The sequence below is a fragment of the Saccostrea echinata genome, unplaced genomic scaffold (assembly GCF_033153115.1).
Source record: "Saccostrea echinata isolate AGI-Se365-2 ecotype Australia unplaced genomic scaffold, CSIRO_AGI_Sech_v1 ptg000025l, whole genome shotgun sequence".
Classification (NCBI taxonomy): domain Eukaryota; kingdom Metazoa; phylum Mollusca; class Bivalvia; order Ostreida; family Ostreidae; genus Saccostrea; species Saccostrea echinata.
Genome location: NW_026889774.1, coordinates 28,234,886 through 28,257,223, shown reverse-complemented (window position 1 = coordinate 28,257,223; position 22,338 = coordinate 28,234,886). Strand labels below are relative to the sequence as shown.

General features: G+C 33.7%; 1 protein-coding gene and 1 pseudogene across 1 annotated transcript; one reads left to right on the top strand and one right to left on the bottom strand.

Moving 5' to 3' along the window:
- Positions 1-2,314: 2,314 nt before the first annotated feature.
- LOC133192311 (leukocyte elastase inhibitor-like) lies at positions 2,315-3,588 on the top strand (annotated as a pseudogene).
- Positions 3,589-7,075: 3,487 nt separating this feature from the next.
- On the bottom strand, positions 7,076-22,338 carry LOC133193035 (uncharacterized). The gene is made up of 10 exons (XM_061329035.1): positions 22,200-22,338; positions 21,670-21,864; positions 20,979-21,211; positions 19,077-19,248; positions 17,828-18,703; positions 15,479-17,274; positions 14,901-15,379; positions 13,726-13,801; positions 8,042-8,360; positions 7,076-7,281 (listed from the first exon to the last, which is right to left on the bottom strand). The coding sequence occupies exons 1-10, from the start codon at positions 22,336-22,338 to the stop codon at positions 7,076-7,078; spliced, it is 4,491 nt and encodes a 1,496-aa protein (XP_061185019.1).

Below are 22,338 nucleotides of genomic sequence, written 5' to 3'. Positions count from 1 at the left end.
TAGCTGAGACATACTGAACACGTAAAATGCTTATTTTTCATATTTAGCAGTTTACATTTAAGCTAGGTTGTCGTCCATTAAATGTACATGTAAGTTGTGATAATCACTAAAAATTTTCATACAGTGTAACTTGAGTTTCGTTTTACAGATCATTTATAAATTACTTCCATGCTATAAATCATTGTTTTATAAGGCGAGTTTAACGGAAGACTTATAAAAAAAAACAACAACAACAACAATCAAAAAACCAAAACAAACAGTCAAACAAACAAAAACTATTAACTGGTCCACTGATAAGAATATATTATTTTTTTTAAAGTTGTTTTCAAATACATGTAAATGATCATTTGAATAGTTTGTGTTCCTTACTGGTTCATGATCCCCCCCCCCCCCCGCCCCACTACATACATGTACATACTGGGGCGGCATGTTAACAAACAAAATTCTAAATGTTTAAAAATAAATAAAAACAAGAAAGAAAACAAACAAAACAAGAATTCAATAACTGTAAACTCGCATCATTAAGTAGATGAAATTAAGATAATAACGCCCGATGTTTGTTTTGCTTTTTTTGATTGTTTTATTTCGATGAGCCCCCACCCCTCTCCGTACTCGAATTGTTTTCTATGGGCCGGTTGTAGCGATTTTAATTTCAAATAATATTTGAACATGGAGACAGTATACATCCAGCTAGCAAGTGTCAATTAAAAAAACCCACCGCAATTGCTCTTAGCACCCGCAATATCTTCGAAACAGGTGGATGATTACCGACACGTGATGACCTTGGCTTTACTTTGAAATTATAATTATTAAAATGTTAAAATTAAATAATTATGACAATTACAAAGTTCAAATACAGGTACCTACGTAATGAAAAAATATATGTACGTTTTCGCATTAAGGTATCTTTGCAAGTTCAATTTACTAATGTTGGAATTACGTGTACTTTTCATGCACAAGTACAAAACGTACCCGTCTAGTATTTTTTTTATATCCATTTAAAGTATTTCGAAAATTACATTTAGCACATGTAAGAGGTTCGTGAACATGTAAACCTGTATATATATATATATATATATATATATATATATATATATATATATATATATATATATATATATATATATATATATATATATATATATATATATGGACGCGAAGGAAAGTGATAAGCATTTTGCGGGGTTTTTTTTGACTGACTTGCAAGTAGTTGCAAAAATTCAAAAACATACATGTACAATGTAAGGCCTACATGTAGGATAATAAGAATTGACAAAATAATCTTTCCCTATATACATGTATTTAAATCAAGTTATTTATTAAATTTTGGTAAAAGATGAATTAAAAAAATATATATCATAGTAGTTAAAAATATGAGATTTTTTTCTCCAATTTACGTATTGACATAATGCACATTTATACTGTACAATGTACATTTAATTTTTTGTCATGATTACTTATTTAGATCGATAATTTCGATGTTGATCTGGATAAATTAAAACGTGCATGTAAATTGAAATAATAAATAAAAAATAATTAAATTAAAGTACATACATGTTCTTATACTGTATCTTGAGATAATAAAATTCTATAATTTATCGAAGACCATTTTTTTAAATTCTTTTTTCCTTTTGTAACAATTGTTATAACCATTATTATTTTCTTTTTCTATTATGAATTAAAGTACTTATTGTCTGATTTACGCAATGTATATTTATATATGAATGGATTTTAAAAATCTAAAGAAAATCAATATGTAACTATACATGTAACATGCTATCTGGATAATAAAAATATATAATGTAATAATAGATTTTAAAAATAAAAAAATAATGAAAATAGATGTGTAAATATTGCATGTTGTCTGGAGAATTAAAATATATAAATGTAAAATCATGTTTAAAAATCATATTAATAATATTTTTACATTGTACATTCACACGCTTTGCGTGTAAAATGTTTAGATTACAAACTGGCATGTTGACTGGTCGATGCGCTGATGGTCAACGCATTTTATCACTTATCCTGATTGACAGACCTGTTCGGCATAGTGATTGGTCGACGCGCCGATGAGTTAATCGCTAATCCTGATTGACAGCTCTGTTACGCAACACCGTTACTGAATTTGTGGTTCGCTTTCTGTGTTCGCTGTGAGTCCGCTCTGGGTTCGCTACGGGTGTGCTCCGGGTTCGCTCGGGGTCAGCACTAGCGGACCCCAAGCGAACCCGAAGCGAACCCAGAGCGCGAACACGGGGTGCGCTCTGGGTTCGCTTTCTGTTAGGTTGTGTCTGGTCGGTACTGTACTGTGTAAGATTTCTCAACATTACTTCGTTTGGTAAATTAATTAAGAATGGAAGGTGCCGTAAAAGACTTTTCTTTTAGGCTTTATAAAGTTTTGTCCGAAGGGAATGACAATTTGTTCCTGTCTCCGTACAGCGTGTCGGCCGCCTTAATGTTGACTATGCTGGGCAACAAAGGGGAATCTGAGGCTCAAGTTAAACAGGTTTGGGGTGTCTCCGGAATTCCTGATCCACACAAAGCGTACAAGGAACTACATTCTACTCTGACTGGAAAATCTAAAGAAGGGGCCAAACTTGCCATTGCAAACCGAATATTTTCTAAAATCGGACTGGATTTCAGAGAATCTTAAAAGAAGGAATCGTTAGAATATTATAGCAGTGATATGGAACTGTTAGATTTTGTAGGAAATCCGGAAGGGTCAAGAAATAGAATAAACACGTGGGTTGAAGAACACACTAATAATAAAATCAAGGATCTGATTCCGGCAGGGGGGATTAATGCTCTGTCTATGATTGTCCTGACAAATGCAATCTACTTCAAAGGCGATTGGGAAAATGCATTCAAGTCATTAGAAACAAAACGTGAAAAATTTCACATTTCCGAGACAAAGTCCGAAATGGTTGATATGATGCATATGGAGAAGAAGGAATGGCTATTCAGTGTTTCTGAATCGTTAGACTGCAAAGTGTTAAATCTTCCTTACAAAGGAAAGGAACTGAGCATGCTCATAGTTCTTCCAAATAAACTAGACGGGCTGTCCAAATTGGAATCAAATCTCTCTTCGGAAACTCTCCATGAACTTACAAAGAAAAATTCCCGGGAGGATGTAATTGTCTCTATTCCAAAATTTAAACTGGAGAGTTCGTTTCAATTAGATAAAGTTCTTGCCGGAATGGATATCACCGACATTTTCTCCGACAAAGCGAACTTCAGCGCCATGATCGATAATCCGCCAGAGGGCACTTTTGTATCTGATATAATTCACAAAGCATTCGTTGAAGTTAACGAAGAAGGTACGGAGGCGGCAGCAGCTACGGCTGTTATGATTAGAGCGAGGTGCATGCCACCGCGGCCAATGGTCTTTAAGGCGAACCACCCCTTCTTGTTCCTCAATAGGGAAAATTCTACCGGAACAGTATTGTTCATTGGGCGCTTCACTAAACCAGCTTAATAACCGTACATGTGCAATTTTAACATGACTTAACCACACAATGAATCTTTATATAATATTTCAAGTCTATAATCAGCGTATTTTTGTATCATTCTTTTAGCGGTTAAACATATAACTTTGTGTTGTATGTGTGTGGGTGGGTGGGGCTATCTAAATTTTTGGAACTTGTGTCCAATCCTTTCGAAGTCGATGAAATATTTTCAAAACAAAAAACATTTTCCCCTATTCCTGACACGATTTGTGCATTCTACTTTATACAGAGATTCACTTATACAGTGCAAAACTGACAGAAAGGGGATTCAGTATCTTGATAGTTTAATTACGAAAATATAAAATAGGTTAAATGTGTATATTTTCACATTTTACATGTCTTGATAAAGAGTTTTGAACATATTTTAACATTCAGCTAGTATTTGTTCTTGTATTACACTGCATGTGAAAAAAGTTGTGTACAAGTGTTTTTGTCAACGTGCATTTTAACTAATAAAACAGCACCTAGGTTGGTTTGATTTTATTAATTTGTTAATAAGTTAGTTTTTATAAGTATCTTCAGAGAAACCGTTTTTAAGTAAACCTAACCGTTTCTTTACTGTGAAATCATTAAATTTCGATGAGGTTAATTTTCGATATTTTTTACGAAGAAGACTCGCGAATTCATGGCTCCAACATACATCTATGTTAGATTTTCAAACTACAGTATCATTTACGTTCTGTAACCCAACGAATCATTTTCTTTATCAACAAAAATGCCACCCCACTTAAATAAGTGACTTAGCTGTTTCTAACCTAGTCAACTTTTTTAAATATTAGTGTCTAGCATTCCAAGAATGTTTCAAGTGTCTAAACAAGTCACTGTGCATAACACATAACCTGTGATCGTCCATTTACATATAGCCTATATGTAGGATGAATTACTGGATTTCCCGTCGCCTAGTATTGTTTTTATTCGTGCATTCATGTACACCAAGCCCATATCAAAATTCCATAAACATCCTTCTTCATAAACAAATTATATTCTCAAGGTTACTTTTTATTCCTACCTTAAAACTTTATTATGTTGATAAACATGTTTATCTTATGAACCTGCTTATGTGTTCCTTGCTTTGAAAATTATTTAAAGGGCTGTTCAAAAATACCATGACTGATTAGTTAGATGTTGCAGAAAAGGTAAATCTTGTAGAACGTAACTGGCATGTACAAGTTGAACAAGGTGAATGTGTCTCTGCCAAGGCCCACTATAGGAGAGAACTGTGTCATTTTCATGAATTGTGATGAATCTTTTATCTTATTTTCAAAACTTTATACATGTTATTTAAATTCATAACATTTTAAATATGTTAAGCAAAGTGTTTTTAGGCGTAATTTACAGAAAAATTAATGTAAATATATCCTTGTTTTGTTAAAGTGTAAGACAATCACATGTTTTGAGTCTGGAGTAAAAAAAATAAATGGACTGCTGTTTCACAAGTACATTGATAGAAGGTTTCATCACCATACGTTTCGAATATTCGTTACTATTAAACTACTCATATACATTTCTGAAATTAAGGGGGCCGACTGGGGTTTTCATTGCGCAATACTTCGCGCAGCATAGTAAAATAAAGCGTATTTACTATTTTAAAGCAACTATTTTTACATAATTTATAAAAAATTAACAATTTTAGGAAATCCCAGGTTAAAAAATCTAATTACGTTTTTAAATAACCGATTTTTTAACGATTTTTCAAATGATGGGTAGATAGACGTCGTAATAGTGTGTTTTTGATGTAATGAATAACTGAAGTTCTTTAAGCGGGGTCATTAATTATACCATAAAATAAAAAGTATAAAATATAGGCTCTTGAAATTTTAAATATAGGAAATCGAGAATCTCACAATCATTTTGATTATTTTTTATGTAAATCTGTGGTATTTGTCATGTTTTGTTGTACTCCAAAAAACAGGAAAATATCATGAATTTTGACATTTTGAGATGTCCCCTCTGGAAACAAGACGGTAGAATTTTGTGTTTCTTGCATAAAATGTACAATATAGTATTACCTATCAAATAATATAATTTGAGCAAAAAGCCTAAAGTAGCATTTGTATAATTTGCTCCGAAGTGCGAAAAAATGGTATTTTCCTATATAATCCTATAGTAAATGCCCCTGTATTTTGAGATGGTCCCTAGAATATAACCAGACGGTAGATTTTCACTAAACTTGGCATGTGTACTGAAGTTAATGTAAGGTACATATGGTATAAAATTAAAGAGTTTCTCTTTAGTAGTTTTCACACAATAAAACCCCAGTCGGCTCCCTTAAGCGTTATTTTATAGCATCACCTTTTTTTTAATTTAAGATGTTCTTAAAAAAGAAAAAAACATAAATAAAGTACTTCTTTCTAAGTTTAATTCGGATAATATTTTGACCAGTCACAAGCACAATACAGGACAAGTAAATTCATGACACAATATATGCATCATTCCATTCGATAAATAATGGCAATTGCTTATAAAGAGATGATATTTTCCAAATGCAAGATGATATTTAGAAGCACATCTTCGAAGACAGTCAAAAGGCAATTTGAAGTACCCGGTGGACTGTAAATTGAGTTTTGGGCCTCATTGTGGGTATCTAGGACTGCGCGTGCGTAAGGTCGTCTCCTTGGTACCAAAATCAGCAAACCAGCCATCATAATATATCAAGCTTTGTATAAAACTGTGTACGTGAATCTTCAGGGAGCGCTTTTTGAGATGTTTCCCGAGCGTTGTCAAAAACATACATTCTTTATGTCAAGAAAATATGATGAGTTCGGAAAGATTTATGCTAATAGAGAAGAGATAGAAGCAACATATTCTCTCTCTCTCTCTCTCTCTCTCTCTCTCTCTCTCTCTCTCTCTCTCTCTTAGAAATTACTGAAATAACGATAACACCCTTATGATCTTAATGGACGTAATTTAGATAAAGAAAACAAAATTGATTTTTTAGTATTTATTTGCACACATTATTGAATGTTTTGATGTTTGAAATCAGATCTAATTTTTACAATGCAAAAAAAAAAAAATAATTTATTCGATGAAATTTATATAGTTTTTAACGATGCAGTACGATTACGTTGTCGAAGAACACTTTACTTAATTTATTAAGAATTATGTCTTTGGGTACAATAAACATATGGTATTAAAACATTGTGCCATGAAATTTTAAAAAAAAAAACATATCCGAACATCTACATATCTGCAATTAAAAAAAATATTCAGTTTAACATAAATAAAATTATCTCCATATTTCAATCTAATAACTCAAACATTCTAGTACAAATATTCAAACATTTGTCTTGCTGGCCGATTCAATATCAATTTCAAGACCCTAATTTACAAGGCACCTTTTAATAAAATGTATTAAAAAAGGTAACCATTCCTTCTGAGACAATAATGAGTAGTTTTTTTTACTATATGTACTACTAGATATTGAACAATATCAAGATGACCTGAACTGGCAGCACATGAAGAGGAGGATCACAAAAGCCCTCATTTCTATTGATATTGTCCTTTGTGAAAAGATACAATTAAATAATAATATCCATTAAAACAGTCAACAGATAAAAAGCTTCCACCAAATTTCACTTAGTTTTATACTCGTTTTTCAGACATTTAACGATATATATATCTTGATGCCCATTAGCTAATGCATAATCAAATGAAGACTTTCCGTTTATGTCACAACAATTGACGCCAGCTCCACTCCTTATCAAATACTTTACTATCTCCAAATAGCCTTGACTTGAGGCACAACATATAGGAGACATTATTAGGTAACCACAGAGACCTTGATTTACATCAGCGCCATGTTGTTCAAGGTATTCAAGTATTCACTTTTGCTAAATATTTGGTAAAAGTTTAAATGCGTATCTCGTCAATGATACGTTCTATCAATACAGGAAAGTTAACCGTCCTGATAGGGATACGTAAAAGTTGGTAAATAAGGTTGGATGTGCAATGTTTAATAAGACAGTCTTGAGAATGTCTTCCAAAGTGAACTGTAGCAATTTAAAACAAAGTGTCATGAATGAAGGAATATCTATTGTCTGTGTTCTCCATTAAATACAACCCCTTCAATACATCCAATGCATCTCTGAGTTCCAAAATAGAAGTAGATCTGCTCAATCTTCAGCTGTCAAAAACGTTTTCCAGACCTTTCCAATCTAAAGTTTTTGAACAAGCACGATTGTTTTTGATGACACAGTACACCAAGCCTTCAAATTGCACTTTGTTAATCTTTTGCATGTTATCAAGTTAAGAAAACATACACTGGTACGGATAGAGAAAAGGGTTTTCCCCCACTGCCTGATATTTTTTAACGGATGAGAATAATCTACACAGTAGGGGAAACATTAATAATTTGCTACGTAACTTTAATTTTTCAAAGCATACATCCCTTACTTTTTTATCTTGATAGTGATTCTGTAGCATGTTTTTCACGTCTTCATCATTAAGGTCATTGCTTTTGTCATCTTAATTAATGGCATGATTATCATTTGTAACGAAACTATACAGTGGATTGGACTCATTAAACACAATAGACCTACAACTCATCAGTAGTTTTGATCCTGATTCTAGTAAGCTGAAAACGATTTCTGTCTGTCTACTAAGATTGTGATATAAACTCATCTCTAGACCATATACACCTAACTCATCATCTACTATGAATAGTTGCTTAACATTCAGTTTACCATACTGAATGATCTGTTCAATTGATGAGACTGGAAGTATCTCAAATCCCTCCTGTTCGAGCTCGAGGGCAATGTGACCTATAAGGAACGTTTTTCCCCTACCAGGACTGCCAATTGCTGTCACGTAACGCGAGGATGTAAGTTTTTCACAGATTGATTCGCAAGCAGGAATTCTCTAGAAGAGTTTGTCAACTTCTCTTCACTTCTGTAATTCTTTATGATGTTGTTCTGAGGAAAGCAATACAAAAGCAACACAGTAAGTTATATATATTTACCTACTCATGTTCGAATATGATCCAAAAATACTTCTACAAAGCAAAACTAGCAATCAAAAAGTAAAAAAGTATATGTTGGTTATATGTAGACATTTATGGACATTTTGTCAATAATGATATGTAATACAATGTTCATACTGCTTATTCTGTAAAAACACGTACAGTGTATTTGCGTTATGTAAAATTTTCGTTTGAGGAAAAAAAAGAATTTGATTTCATTGTTAACAAAGTGTTGAGTCGTTATACATTTGAAATTTTACATTTCCTGGATGGCGTAAATAATTTCTTCTCCTCATACCAAGAAAGCAACGAAAATTAAATCCCTAAGAAAATAAGTATTGACAGTATTTTGTTTTAAAATAAAGCACCTCGTATGTTTTTTTTGGAATATGATCCTCTAGTCAATCCTCTACCATTCGAATTTTTTCAGTGAAATCTAGCAGTTTTTTTCCTAACATTCGACCATGCTGAGTAATCTAAATCTTTACTTAGTATGGAGTTAACCTCTCTATCCATTTGACCTCCAGCCATCGTTCTTATAACCTTAAATCAAATCAATAATGCCTTGATTCTATTGCGCTCTCATATATTCTCATTTTTTCTGTAAATCTAATATGCACTGAATTAGAAAGAGAAGTATGATATTTTAAGCACTAAGTTCAATAAGAGTTGTGACTATAATTATGAGGTTTATATGTAATTTGTAACCATGTATTCATTATAAAAAGATTTGATTCGTCATAAATTTGGTTATTAAAAAATATTTAGTTAGATAGCATGTCTTTGCTTAGTGTATTGTTCCGTGCCCGTTTCCTGCTTAGTTTCACAACGGATTGATTGATTGTATGTTGTTTTACGTCCAGTTCGAGAATTTTTTCTATCATATAGAGACGTCACCGTATGCAGCTGAAGGTATTCAAATTTAGAGCTATACTCGGCATTTACGGTCATTGAGCATTGAGGGTTCTTTATCGTGCCAACACCAATCGTGACTCGAGACCTCAGTTTTAAAGATTATATCCGAAAGACAAATGATTCTCACTTCTAATGCCGAACGCTTGGTGAAGGAACATTCACAGTTCGTATGTTAACGTCTTAGGTTTGACACGGCGCCGGGAACGAGAATCGAACCTTGTACATCCCGATTATGAAGCGAACGCCCTACCACAAGGCTACCGCGACCGGTTCTTTCACATCGAAAGTCAAAGGTTTTGAAGCTCTTTACAAGATAGAATAAATGAAAATAATACCGAGCAGATTGCATAACTGTCCTGTACTGTATTAAACACTACTGCAGATTGCGACGGTAGAATGTATTGGAGTTCAACGGTACAAATTTCAAAAGTTCTCTACTGGAATGAGCCTAAAATATTCTCAAAGATACATGTATCTTTTAAGCCATGGGGAAAAATGATCATCAATAATATTAGTTGCCACGATCATATAATAATTCAATGAGAGAGTAGCAAAATAAGACCCAAAATAAATATTTTTTTTTTCAACGGAATCGCTTCATTGCGTCAGGTTTTTAATAACATTCTACATTCACTGCAATAAAATAATGGTTTTTCAATCTTTAAGAAATAATTCAAATTCCATTTTAAGCAGGTTTCATTATATCAATTATGAATATACATGTAGAAGAATTTAGAAAAATAAGGCGATATTTGAGATTATTATGACATTTTTATGATATCAATAAATACGAAAACATAAAAGATTTTAACTCTATTGTGAAAGGGGGACATAGAAAATCCAGAAGGTAAAGCTTTTTTTTGTTTAACGTCCTTTCGAGAATTTTTGACTTATATTGAAAGAGGGGGCAAAGCAATTTAAGTCTTAGAGCACCTACACATAGTAATTCGTATCTGAACGCCAAAGACCGTTTTATAATCCATGTATAATGTCAACAGTCTTGAAAACCTAAAAACAATTTCTCTTTTCAAACTGATTCAGAATTCCTAGAGTTAGTTAAACAATTATATTCATGTTCTGGGAATCTTTACGATGGAATGTTAATTTGAGTAATTGATAATCTGTATAACTACCGCATGCTTTTACAAGAATTTCTATGTACTCTGAATTGTCCTCGTCGATTCACAATACTGTTTATCTGTCACATATATATTTTCGCCATTGGTTAAAATAATAATCTTATTCTATTGCTCCCAACGCCAGATTATCATTTATTCCCTTTCTTTATGAGCCCTGCCTTCTACATGATAACATTATTCTGCAAGCAAGAGAATCCACTGTCAACTTTGAAAACAAGTGACAATTTGGTTAAATCCGATTCTCAGTGTCTCAGTGTACATGTATCTCAAATTATATAATATCAGGGCAACTTGACTACAAGTGATGGAACAAAGGGAGCGATCGATATATAATACGCCCCCAACGTCTTCAACATCTGTTGAAAATTTCGATTCATTATTATTGTTATTTTAATATTTAAATAACATAAGACAATAAAGATTATGTAAGAAGAACTATTAATTGATAAGTCTCTCTCAGACTGATAACTTGAAATAAAATTCTTCTTTCAGAATGTTTTTCTAGAGTTTCGTTCCGTACTGAGTTATCGTGAATAATCTAGAGTCATTTTCTGGTAGCAGATTGTCATTTATCTTGTGAATTATTATTACATGTATTAATGGTATTGTTATTATTCAATGTTGCAAATATAAACTTACCATTTTATCTTGTTACAAGGAAAAGCATACGTATATATTTCAAAGTTTAGTAAATAGAAAATTGCTTTTTTACCACAATGGAGCTGAAAAAAATAAAAGTTACCTCCTTCAATTCTATCCACTTCTTTTCAAACTCATCGTTGCTAAATGATTTGGGTCCATGAGCAATTGAGTTACGAAGGATCCTGACCCGTTCCAGGTCGGCAATCAGAAGTTAGAAGGTTATTCCCTATTCCCTATTGACTATTCGAATGGCGAATCGGTTGCTGCTACGGGTTCCCTATTCAAATTACCGTTAGTGTCCTAATAATTTTTTTTTTCAAAAAACTTGAATAACTCATTATAATACATGTTAAAGAAGCAAATCAAAGACATCACTTAAAAAGGAAGAATGAGGACCCCAAACCAATGTAGCTAGCCAGACCAAAATGATGACAATGGATAGAAAAGGTAAACCTTGAACCAGGAGCTGGCTAACACCCTGGATCCCATATTTTGACCTTCATCATTTTACAGGGGAGGGGTCTGGGAGAGACCCCTTGACTGTCAAAAGGAATTGAGTTTACGAGAGCGGTAACCCATTTAGCTAGCCCGGTCAAAATTGGAAAAAACCCGTATAATACAGTTATAAGAGTACATAGTTCTAGGGGCTGGTTTACACCCTGGATCCCATATTTTGACCTTCATCTTTTTACTGGGGAGGGGTCTGGGAGAGACCCCTTGACTGTCAAAAGGAATTGAGTTTACGAGAGCGGTAACCCACTTAGCTAGCCCGGTCAAAATTGGAAAAATCCCGTATAATACAGTTATAAGAGTACATAGTTCTAGGGGCTGGCTTACACCCTGGATCCCATATTTTGACCTTCATCTTTTTACTGGGGAGGGGTCTGGGAGGGACCCCTTGACTTTCAAAAGGAATTGAGTTTACAAGAGCGGTAACCCATTTAGCTAGCCCGGTCAAAATTGGAAAAATCCCTTATAATACAGTTATAAGAGTACATAGTTCTAGGGGCTGGCTTACACCCTGGATCCCATATTTTGACCTTCATCTTTTTACTGGGGAGGGGTCTGGGAGGGACCCCTTGACTTTCAAAAGGAATTGAGTTTACAAGAGCGGTAACCCACTTAGCTAGCCCGGTCAAAATTGGAAAAATCCCGTATAATACAGTTATAAGAGTACATAGTTCTAGGGGCTGGCTAACACCCAGACCCCTCCCCAGTAAAAAGATGAAGGTCAAAATATGGGATCCAGGGTGTTAGCCAGCCCCTAGAACTATGTACTCTTATAACTGTATTATAAGGGATTTTTCCAATTTTGACCGGGCTAGCTAAGTGGGTTACCGCTCTTGTAAACTCAATTCCTTTTGAAAGTCAAGGGGTCCCTCCCAGACCCCTCCCCAGTAAAAAGATGAAGGTCAAAATATGGGATCCAGGGTGTTAGCCAGCCCCTAGAACTATGTACTCTTATAACTGTATTATAAGGGATTTTTCCAATTTTGACCGGGCTAGCTAAGTGGGTTACCGCTCTTGTAAACTCAATTCCTTTTGAAAGTCAAGGGGTCCCTCCCAGACCCCTCCCCAGTAAAAAGATGAAGGTCAAAATATGGGATCCAGGGTGTAAGCCAGCCCCTAGAACTATGTACTCTTATAACTGTATTATACGGGATTTTTCCAATTTTGACCGGGCTAGCTAAATGGGTTACCGCTCTCGTAAACTCAATTCCTTTTGAAAGTCAAGGGGTCCCTCCCAGATCCCTCCCCAGTAAAAAGATGAAGGTCAAAATATGGGATCCAGGGTGTAAGCCAGCCCCTAGAACTATGTACTCTTATAACTGTATTATAAGGGATTTTTCCAATTTTGACCGGGCTAGCTAAGTGGGTTACCGCTCTTGTAAACTCAATTCTTCATAGATCCAGTACTAATTATTTTATCTGATCATGTAAGCCAAACTTTGATCCAATAACTCATTTCGGTAATTTTTTAAGATTTCTCCTTAAAAGTATAAATTGCACAACATGAAAACAGTATATTTTGCAAGCATCTTCATAGTTTTTTTCTCAAATGCATTTGTCCTGTTCAAATAACTTATTGCAGATACTGAGATCAACTATCTAATCGCCAAATACGTGATAAATTTGACTGACATAAAATCGAATGTCTTGATGCCACAGAACCCATGTTACAGTTTCAATCACAATCAACATTTTATGAACACCACAAAATAAATCCAAAATATAGTTCTCACTGTTCTCAAACAAATTCAAAGTTGATGATATGAAAAACAAGCAAAGAATTTTGTCGTTTTATTCTATGAAAAATAGCAATAAAGCTGAAAAAATCGTAAAATTAACAACAACACAAATTTAAAAATGTTTCAAAACATTTTTCATAATTGTTTTATATAATGTTCAAAAAATCTATCTATTGAAAAAAGACATTTTTTTCAGTCAATATATTATTTTCTTTAAAAATATCAAATATTAATTGGTTTTCAAATAACAAGATAATATACTAAAAAAAAGAAAATGAATCAATGTCTCATGCATGCAAAGAAACCTGAATTGAACATACCCAGTTTAAGAATTCAATCTGTATAATCATTGGATAAGAATCGAATGGTTTGATACGTCTTCTCTGATTGATTTCACTGGATATTAAGACAACGTCAAATTTACTAATGATCTCATTTTATTATACTGTGGAATCATCATTGTTCGCGGGGGACCAATGTTCGTAGATTTCGTAGGTCACCCTTACCCATGCATTTACATCCCCACGAACGTTTATCTTATTATAACATATTGATTCATTAAGCCACCGTATAAACGAGAGACCAACGAAATTATGTCCCCATGAACAAGTAAAATTTTGCTTGCCCACGAACATTGACACCACGAATTAAAATGATTCGACGGTAGTTTATTGATTTTAAACCCCTTTTGGATTTATTCAGTTAATTAGAATACATTTATACTACTGGCGTGGTTTAATCAAGTCATATATTATTCTTATGTCATCAATAAACCTATATCAGGAGTTAAAAGGATTATGGTTATCATTTTGAAGTATCTGTTCTCACCATTCTTGAAGACAATGTGTGACAACTACTTGAAGTGAAAATGATATCATTAAATGACACTGGTTATTTCCTTAGCTTTACAAATATCCATATTCTATGCAATTTGATTAACATGGGAATTATGATTACTTCCTGTTAGTTCCTGTGAATTTGGAACTGACAGTCTTATGGATGATTCTGTCTACAGGACTCACGGCTGGTTTTACCATCGACAGGGAATGCTTCCTCTTCCTAAGCACCTTATCCCACCTCTGGAATTTTTAGGGGTTCGTGTTTTCTGTTCACAAATTTGCATTACTTGTAAGATTTTTAAGAGCGATCAGAATAAGCAATCTTTACTTTTTTATTATTTCTAATAAATAAGGATAGTAAACGTTTAAGGCTTTCTCAGAAACATTACTAAGGAAATAGATATTCATGAAAAGGATATAAAAATGAATATATTTATATATGATGATAAATTATTATATTCTCTCATTCATATGACAGATAAATAAAAATAATAATAACGATCATGTAAGCCAAAGTCTTAGTCATAGTATAAGAAAACCATTAAAATTTACATAAACGATCATAAAGTATAAATCACCTTTGCCAAAATCTACAAACATATAGATACTCATGATAATCTTACACGTTTTGTATTTCCTAGTTTAAATGTTTCAACATAAAATCTAAAATATCTTCCAGACCACCTTCAATTGCAATTTCAACTGCCTGATTTATGTCAGCACCATGTTCTACAAGATATTCAACAACCGGAAGCTGTCCTTTCTCTACAGCACAACATAATGGACTATCCTTTGAAGAACTTAGTAAATTAACATTTGCTCCATGCTCTACTAGATATTTAATAATTTCGATATGTCCTTGACCAGAAGCACAATGAAGAGCAGGATCACAAATGTCATTGACTTTGTTAACATCCAGCTTATCAATAAGAAATTTTACAACATCTAAATGGCCACTTTTACAAGCAGAAGATAGGCAACTAGCACCAACATTAATATCGGCATCGTTTTGTAGCAGAATCTTCACAATATCCAGATGTCCGGATTTTGACGCCAAAAACAGTGGAGATGCTCCATTATCGTCACATAAATTGACATCAGCGCCACGTTTGATCAGCTCTCTCACAATTTCCAGTTAACCTTTGCTTGAAGCACAGCACATAGGCGACGCAAATATGTTACCAGAAATACCCAGATTGATATCAGCACCGTGCTCTACAAGGTATTGAATTACGTGTAACTGCCCATTCTCTGTGGCGGAGTAAAGTGGACTCTCATTAGCTGAATTCATTAAATTAACATCAGCTTCATGTTCTACCAGATATTCTACAATATCAAGATGACCTTGAGCAGAAGCACAATGAAGAGCAGGATAACAAATGTCATTGACCTTGTTAACATCTATCTTATCAATAAGAAATTCTACAACATTTAAATGACCGCTTTCACAAGCAGAGGATAGACAACTAGTACCAACATTGATATCAGCATCATTTTGTAGCAGATACTTCACAGTCTCCAGATGACCAGAATTTGATGCGTAGCATAATGGAGATTTTCCATTTAGGTCACAGAGATTGACATCAGCCCCATGCTTAATAAGCTCTTCCACAATTTCAAGATAACCTTCGCCTGAAGCAATGCATATATGAAACGTTTTTATGTTACCAAGATTTTGATTTATATCAGCGCCATGTTCTACAAGGTATCTAATTACGTGTGACTGTCCATTTATTATGCAGCAGTAAAGTGGATTCTCATCAGAAGAACTTAGCAAATTAACATCAGCCCCATGTTCTACTAAATATTCTACAATACCAAGATTGCCTGAACTGACAGCAGCATGAAGTGCAGGATTACAATTGTCATAAACTTTATTGACATCTACCTTATTGATTAGATACTCAACAACAGTACGATTACCATTTAGACAGGCGGCAGTTAGACACCTGGCATCAATATTCACATCAGCATCACTGTGAATTAAACATTTTAGAACATCTAGATTGCTTATAAAGGATGCAAAAACGAGTGGAGACGGCCAATCCTCGCCACAGAGATTGATATCAGCACCGTTTGTAATAAGATGCCTCACAAGATGTGCATTTCCTGAAAATATTGCCGAAATAAGTGGAGAGATCCCGTCGAGCGTAAGCAAATTAACGTCAGCTCCCTCTTTGATTAATGTCTCTACCACGTCGTAGTTACCAAAGCTACAAGAATAAATTAGGCATGAAGCATTTCTCTTATCACGCAAATTGACGTTTGCTCCTTCTCTAAGCAGAAATCTGACAATATCAGTGCAACCAAAACAGGAAGCAACTGCTAACGACCACAAATTATCATCAGCAATGCAATTGATACACTCATGTTTAACGTAACTTAATATCAGTTTGACCATATCCAAACTACTGCTAGAACACGCCAGACTTAAGCAAACGGACTGTGATTCTAGATCATTACCAAATATTACTCCAAGAATGTCCTGACCGATGTTATCAGTGAGACAAACCTTTCCTTCATCAAGTTGAATTTTTTCCCTGACAATTTCTATGAGACCAGAGAGTAAATCAACGTGGTTATACGCAATTATCCAGTTTACAACTCTAGCATGAGATTCGTTCAAAAGAGAAAGTCTTAATTCTGTTTTTCTTTCTAAAACATTGTCTAATTTTTGGTTTATTTCAAGCAAAAGTTTCTTCGTCTTTTTATTTAAACGTTCAGTAGTTTCAATCTCAAAAAACAAATGTTTGAAATCATCATATCTGGAGTTTTTCAAAGTTTTGCAAAATACCGAAACAAATACTTCGTTCTGTGAAAATTGTCCAATTCTGCTGAACACTTCATAGAGATTAAATCGTTTTATGTCACAAATGATACGTTCTACCAACACAGGAAAGTGATCGACAACTACAGGAATCATATTTTCACTGCTTGTTGATCCCTCCTCAACGAATTTTAAAAGATAGTAAATAGAACTGGAGGTACAGTGTTCAATAAAAAAGTCTTGAAAACGACTTCCAAAGTGGACTGCAAGGATTTCAAACAAATTGTCATGATTAAAAGAATACAGTGCAGGGAACTAATTTTGTTACAGCATCGATGCTGATTTGAATGCTTCCTTTGCTTGCTGATTTGAATGCTTCCTTTGCTTGCTGATTTAATGCTAGTAATCCTTTTGCTGATGCTGTTTTATAATTAGGTCAATGCTACCGGAAGTAGCATCATGCTACCGGAAGTAGATAATGAATTTCAGCATTGCCGTTTAAAGCAATAAAAGTGCCTTTTACAATTATTTGATCATAATATCTCACTATGTATCATTAATGTGAATACTTTAACCAATATTCTTTCTTTCTTTTTTAATTTTTTACTGAATTAAAACTCATTGATTTTCTGATGCTAGTAGGATAATGCTGATTTTATGTAGGTCAATGCTGGTTTTATCCTTTGCTTGCTGATGCTGATCCTGGTAATGCTGTTTTTTAAATGCTGATGCTGATGCTAGCTTGATCCTGATGCTACTAATGCTTATGCTGATGCTGGTTTATGTAACAAAATTAGTTCCCTGCACTGTATCTACCCTCTGTGTCCTGCATCAGATATGACCCCTCCAATACATGCATTGCATGTACAAATTCTGAATTAGACGTTGACCTGTTTAATCTACAACATTCATAGACTTCTGTCAGACATTTCCTGTCTAAAGATTTTGGATAGACACAATTATCTTTCATGACAAAGTACACCAAGCCTGCATAATGTAATTTTTTTAGCTCTAGCATTTTATCAAGTTCTGAAAATATACACTGGTATGGATGGAGAAAGAAATGTTCACCCTCAGTCTGATACTTTTGTGTAGACGAAAATAATCTACACAGTAATGGAAACATTGGTATTTTTCTAGGTAGCTTTAAGTCTTCAAAGTATTTTTTCTGTACATGGTTATTTTTACAGTGATTTTCTAGCATAGTTTTTATGTTTTCATCGTTAAGCTCATTTTCTTCGTCGTCCATATTTATGACATGATTGATATATGTAACAAAGCTATTCAAAGATTTGGATTCCTTGAACACAACAGACCTGCAACTAATCAGTAGTTTTGATCCAGACTCTAATAAGCTTAACAGATTTTCGGACTGTCTGCTAAGATTGTTATACAAACTCATATCTAGACCATATACACCGAGCACATCATCTAAGACGAATAATTGCTTGAAATGCAGTTTTCCATAAAGGGATATCTCTCCAATTGTTGAAACTGGAATTATCTCAAATCTATCCTGTGAAAGCTCCAGAGCAATGTGACGAATGAGAAATGTTTTTCCTGTACCACCACTGCCAGTCACTGAAACATAGGGCAAGGATTTGATTTTATCACGGACTGACTGATAAGCAGGAACTCTCGCAAAAAGCTTGTCATCTTCTTTCCACTTTTGTATTTTGTTCTGATGTTGTTCTGAGAGAGAAGCAAAATTTTAGTTCTTTACAAGTTTCTGCGTTATTTACAAATGAAACAAGCGTTTGCAAAATGAAAGCTACTTCATATCTTTGACGGATTCAATTCGAAGACAATGGATTTTTGTAAGCATTTTTATATATTTCAACGATTTAGAATTGTTAAAAAAACACACACAAACACACATAACTTCATGCATTTTAAAAATAACTGTAATGAATTTTGTTCAATATTTCGGGAAAATTGCGCGAGTCAGCAACTTTGAAAGCAAAATGACGCACATTAGAAACAAATATAAACTTTTTTCTTTGTATTTAAAAACTTAAAAACAATACTGAACCATATTTATGGTTTAAGCAAACACTATATGTACCTCTTATGTGTTTTGGAATATGATCCTCTACGCGTTTTTCTACATCTTGAAGTCTTTCAGTCAAAACTGCCAGGCTTCGTTTAACAGAGGACCGTGCTGAGTGATCTAGATCTTTGTTTTGTAGGGAATCCATCTCTCCATCTAGTTGACCTCCAGCAAGTCTTTGTATGATCTTAAAATCAAATAATTATATTACTGCCTTTCTTTAATTTGGTGTCAACGTAGTTTCCGGCTTTAACACTAAAAACCTAAAAGCCCCAAAGTTAAAAACTCAATGTGTAATGAACAATTGTTGGAATGTTCTTTACAATCAATAGAAATCTAGGTTTGTGTACGTGACTGTACATATTTTTGTTCTGTATATATTGTCGCCGGCAACAATATGTATTGATGGAGGACAATATGTGCAACGAGGGTAGGTACGTTGTCGCCGTCGACACACGATTGCTTTTCAAAAAACAAAAATTCTGAACCGCACCTCCACTCGTTCTGAAATTTCTGGATTCACCACCACCACTGAGAACAGCAGTAGGACGGTAATTAGTGATATCTATATGGACGCATCCTCGGGTAGTGTAAATTCAGATCATGGCCTAGGGTGGGACCATAATGGAGGGTCAAAGTTTTACACAGGAATATACATGTATAGGAAAACTCTTACAAAATTTCCTTCTCAAAAACAGCACAGCAATAATTAGTCAAATTCATATGGACGAATTGCCATGCATTGTCAAGCGACATGTACTGATGGATGACAATGTGAGCAGTGAGGGTAGGTACACATTGTCGCTGGCGACAATACGAACATAACGACAAAATGTACCGTCACAATCACGATACAAGAAATAGCATACGACAAACGTCTGTGTGACTTACACATCAATTATATTCACAAAACTACCCCAAAAACAACCAAAAAATCTTTGAACAACAATATCTGTTGGATGTATGTACAATATCTGTGGGGCGACGATATTTACAAAACAAAATGTACCGTCATAAGGTTCCATGCATCATAAATACTGCTCGGAAAATAAATAAATAGGGTTCCGTGAGTTTCTTAAAATAATCTTTTTTTTACAAGATGTATATTTCTTTGTCAGTCTCTTTTGAACTTTGATTTTTATGTCTGTTAACAAAATTTCAAGAGAATGAAAAATGTATGTATTTAACATTTAAATAAGGTATATTTTCATAGTATAGATCACAGAAGTTTAAATGCAGTGTGCTGTATTTTCGCAGTATAGATTACAGACGTTTATACATGTATATATACAGATAAGGACATTTTAAATCACAGAAATTTAGATACAATGTGGTGTTTTTACAGTGTAGATCAGGGAAGTTTAAATTCAATGCGGTGTAGTTTTATTCACAGTGTAGATTACAAGGTTGAAGGTTTATATACAACGTGATGTATTTTCAAAGTGGAGATCTCAGAAGTTTATATATGATGTGGTTTTTTTTTTTCAAAGTGTAAGTTACAGAATTTAAAATATGGTTTTCATTTTGACAGTGAGACTTCTTTACATTACGTGGAAAGAATCTCTACTATAAGAATTATCACTAAGATTTTAAAAATATGTTAATTTGAAATTTCTTCTACAATATTTTGTCTACAATTTGGTTTCATACATCATGCACAGTTTTTTTTAATTTCATTTTCATTTGCATCCTCCGGTAGAAAATTCACATTGTTTATAGAAAATTTTCTTTGTAGTGAGCAGAAGTCATTCTTCCTGAAAATCAAATCACTAAAATTATTACTCAGAATTGTATTATATAAAGTTCAACTTTATGATAGAATTTGAGAGAGCAGAGAAATTCCAATGAAATGTTCGAAAAACATTATGAGCTTTGTACTTTTCTAATATTAGGCTGACAAGAAAAACATGACTTTACCTCCTTCAATTCTTTCCACTTCTTTTCAAATTCATTGTCGCTAATAGACTGAGGACCATGGCAAAGTGAATTACGACAGATTCGGACTCGTTCCAGATCGTCAACCTGTTCGATATCTGTGGCGTCTGGAGTTCCTCCCCAATCTTTTCTCGGTTTTCTAACCTTTGTAGTGTTTCTTATTATTTTGTATAGCAATGATATGTCAAAACTTGTTGATGTTACTGTTCCATATCCTGTAAAGCAGAGGGTGATTAGCAAAGATAAAGCAGCTTCCCTTCCTCGTCTCTTAACGTGTATAGAAATTAGAGTTTATATGGTTAGAAAATCTGCTTGCAAACATTTTTTTTAAATTAAAAAAGATCTTAAATGGTGTTTATCACACGAGAATATTAAGTTGCTTTTATTTCTAGAAGAATAGTACAAAACTGGCTAAATGTGACTTCTCTTTGGACATAATTAAGGACACTGGTTTGTCACAGTTTGTATTATTTGTAAAAGGAAAAATTAGAAAAAAGTAAAAAAAAAAAAAAAAAGTACTAAATTTTAACATTCCCTACATGTTTTCAATGCTCGATGTTAAACATACAAAACTACAGGTGTTGAAACACTACATTGCTAAAACTTATTGAGAAAGAAGCAAGCTGCCCTTAATGTTACATGTATCTGTTCTTTGGCACATTCAAATTCTCACCTGGAAATAAATTCGATATCTGTTCATCGTTGCAAGTCTTTCTCAGTTTCTTTTCATGCCTTTTTAAATGATTTTCTAGTTGACCAGGTGGAATAATAGTATCAAACCACATTCTCACTGCCTTTTCTGCGATACCAATACCCAGGAAATACCGAAGACAGTTGTCCTCCTCTTTGGAAACAAATGACCCATCCTCTGCAGTATAAACAAGAACAAAATTTAGAGTGTCTTTTTCATTCATGGAGTAATTTATGGAAAATTGTAGAAAAATGTGAAATGAATATTGTAATTTATTTTATAAAAAAAAAAACAAAGCCAAAAATTTGAATTCATTAAACCCTGTAAATTGTAAATCTCAAATGTAATCATGATACTAGAATGTCAGTTTATTTTCAGATTATTCTTTTTCAAACATCATTATAATGCGTTTGAGTACAATATTTAGAAAAATGATAAATTTACTGAATTTTTTGTAAGAATTTACGGCATCATGAGGAATTATTCATTTTTGTCTTAAAAAATATACACACCGATCTCGTTCTCAGAGTTTGCTGATCGTAAATCCTCCGACTCGTTTTCGGATGAGTTGGTGCTAGAATCCGACCGTGTAGAATCTACATCTTCTGTACCAGTATCTTGCTGTAATGACCCTCTAGATCTGTCTGACAT

Excerpts from the sequence above, each read along its gene's own strand:
- LOC133193035 (XM_061329035.1), bottom strand. The coding sequence starts at position 22,338 with ATGTCAGACAGATCTAGAGGGTCATTACAGCAAGATACTGGTACAGAA. Across the intron at positions 21,865-22,199 it reads AAACTCTGAGAACGAGATCG|AGGATGGGTCATTTGTTTCC; the intron begins GTGTGTATATTT and ends TTTATACTGCAG. Across the intron at positions 19,249-20,978 it reads AGTGGAAAGAATTGAAGGAG|ATCATACAAAGACTTGCTGG; the intron begins GTAAAGTCATGT and ends TTTGATTTTAAG.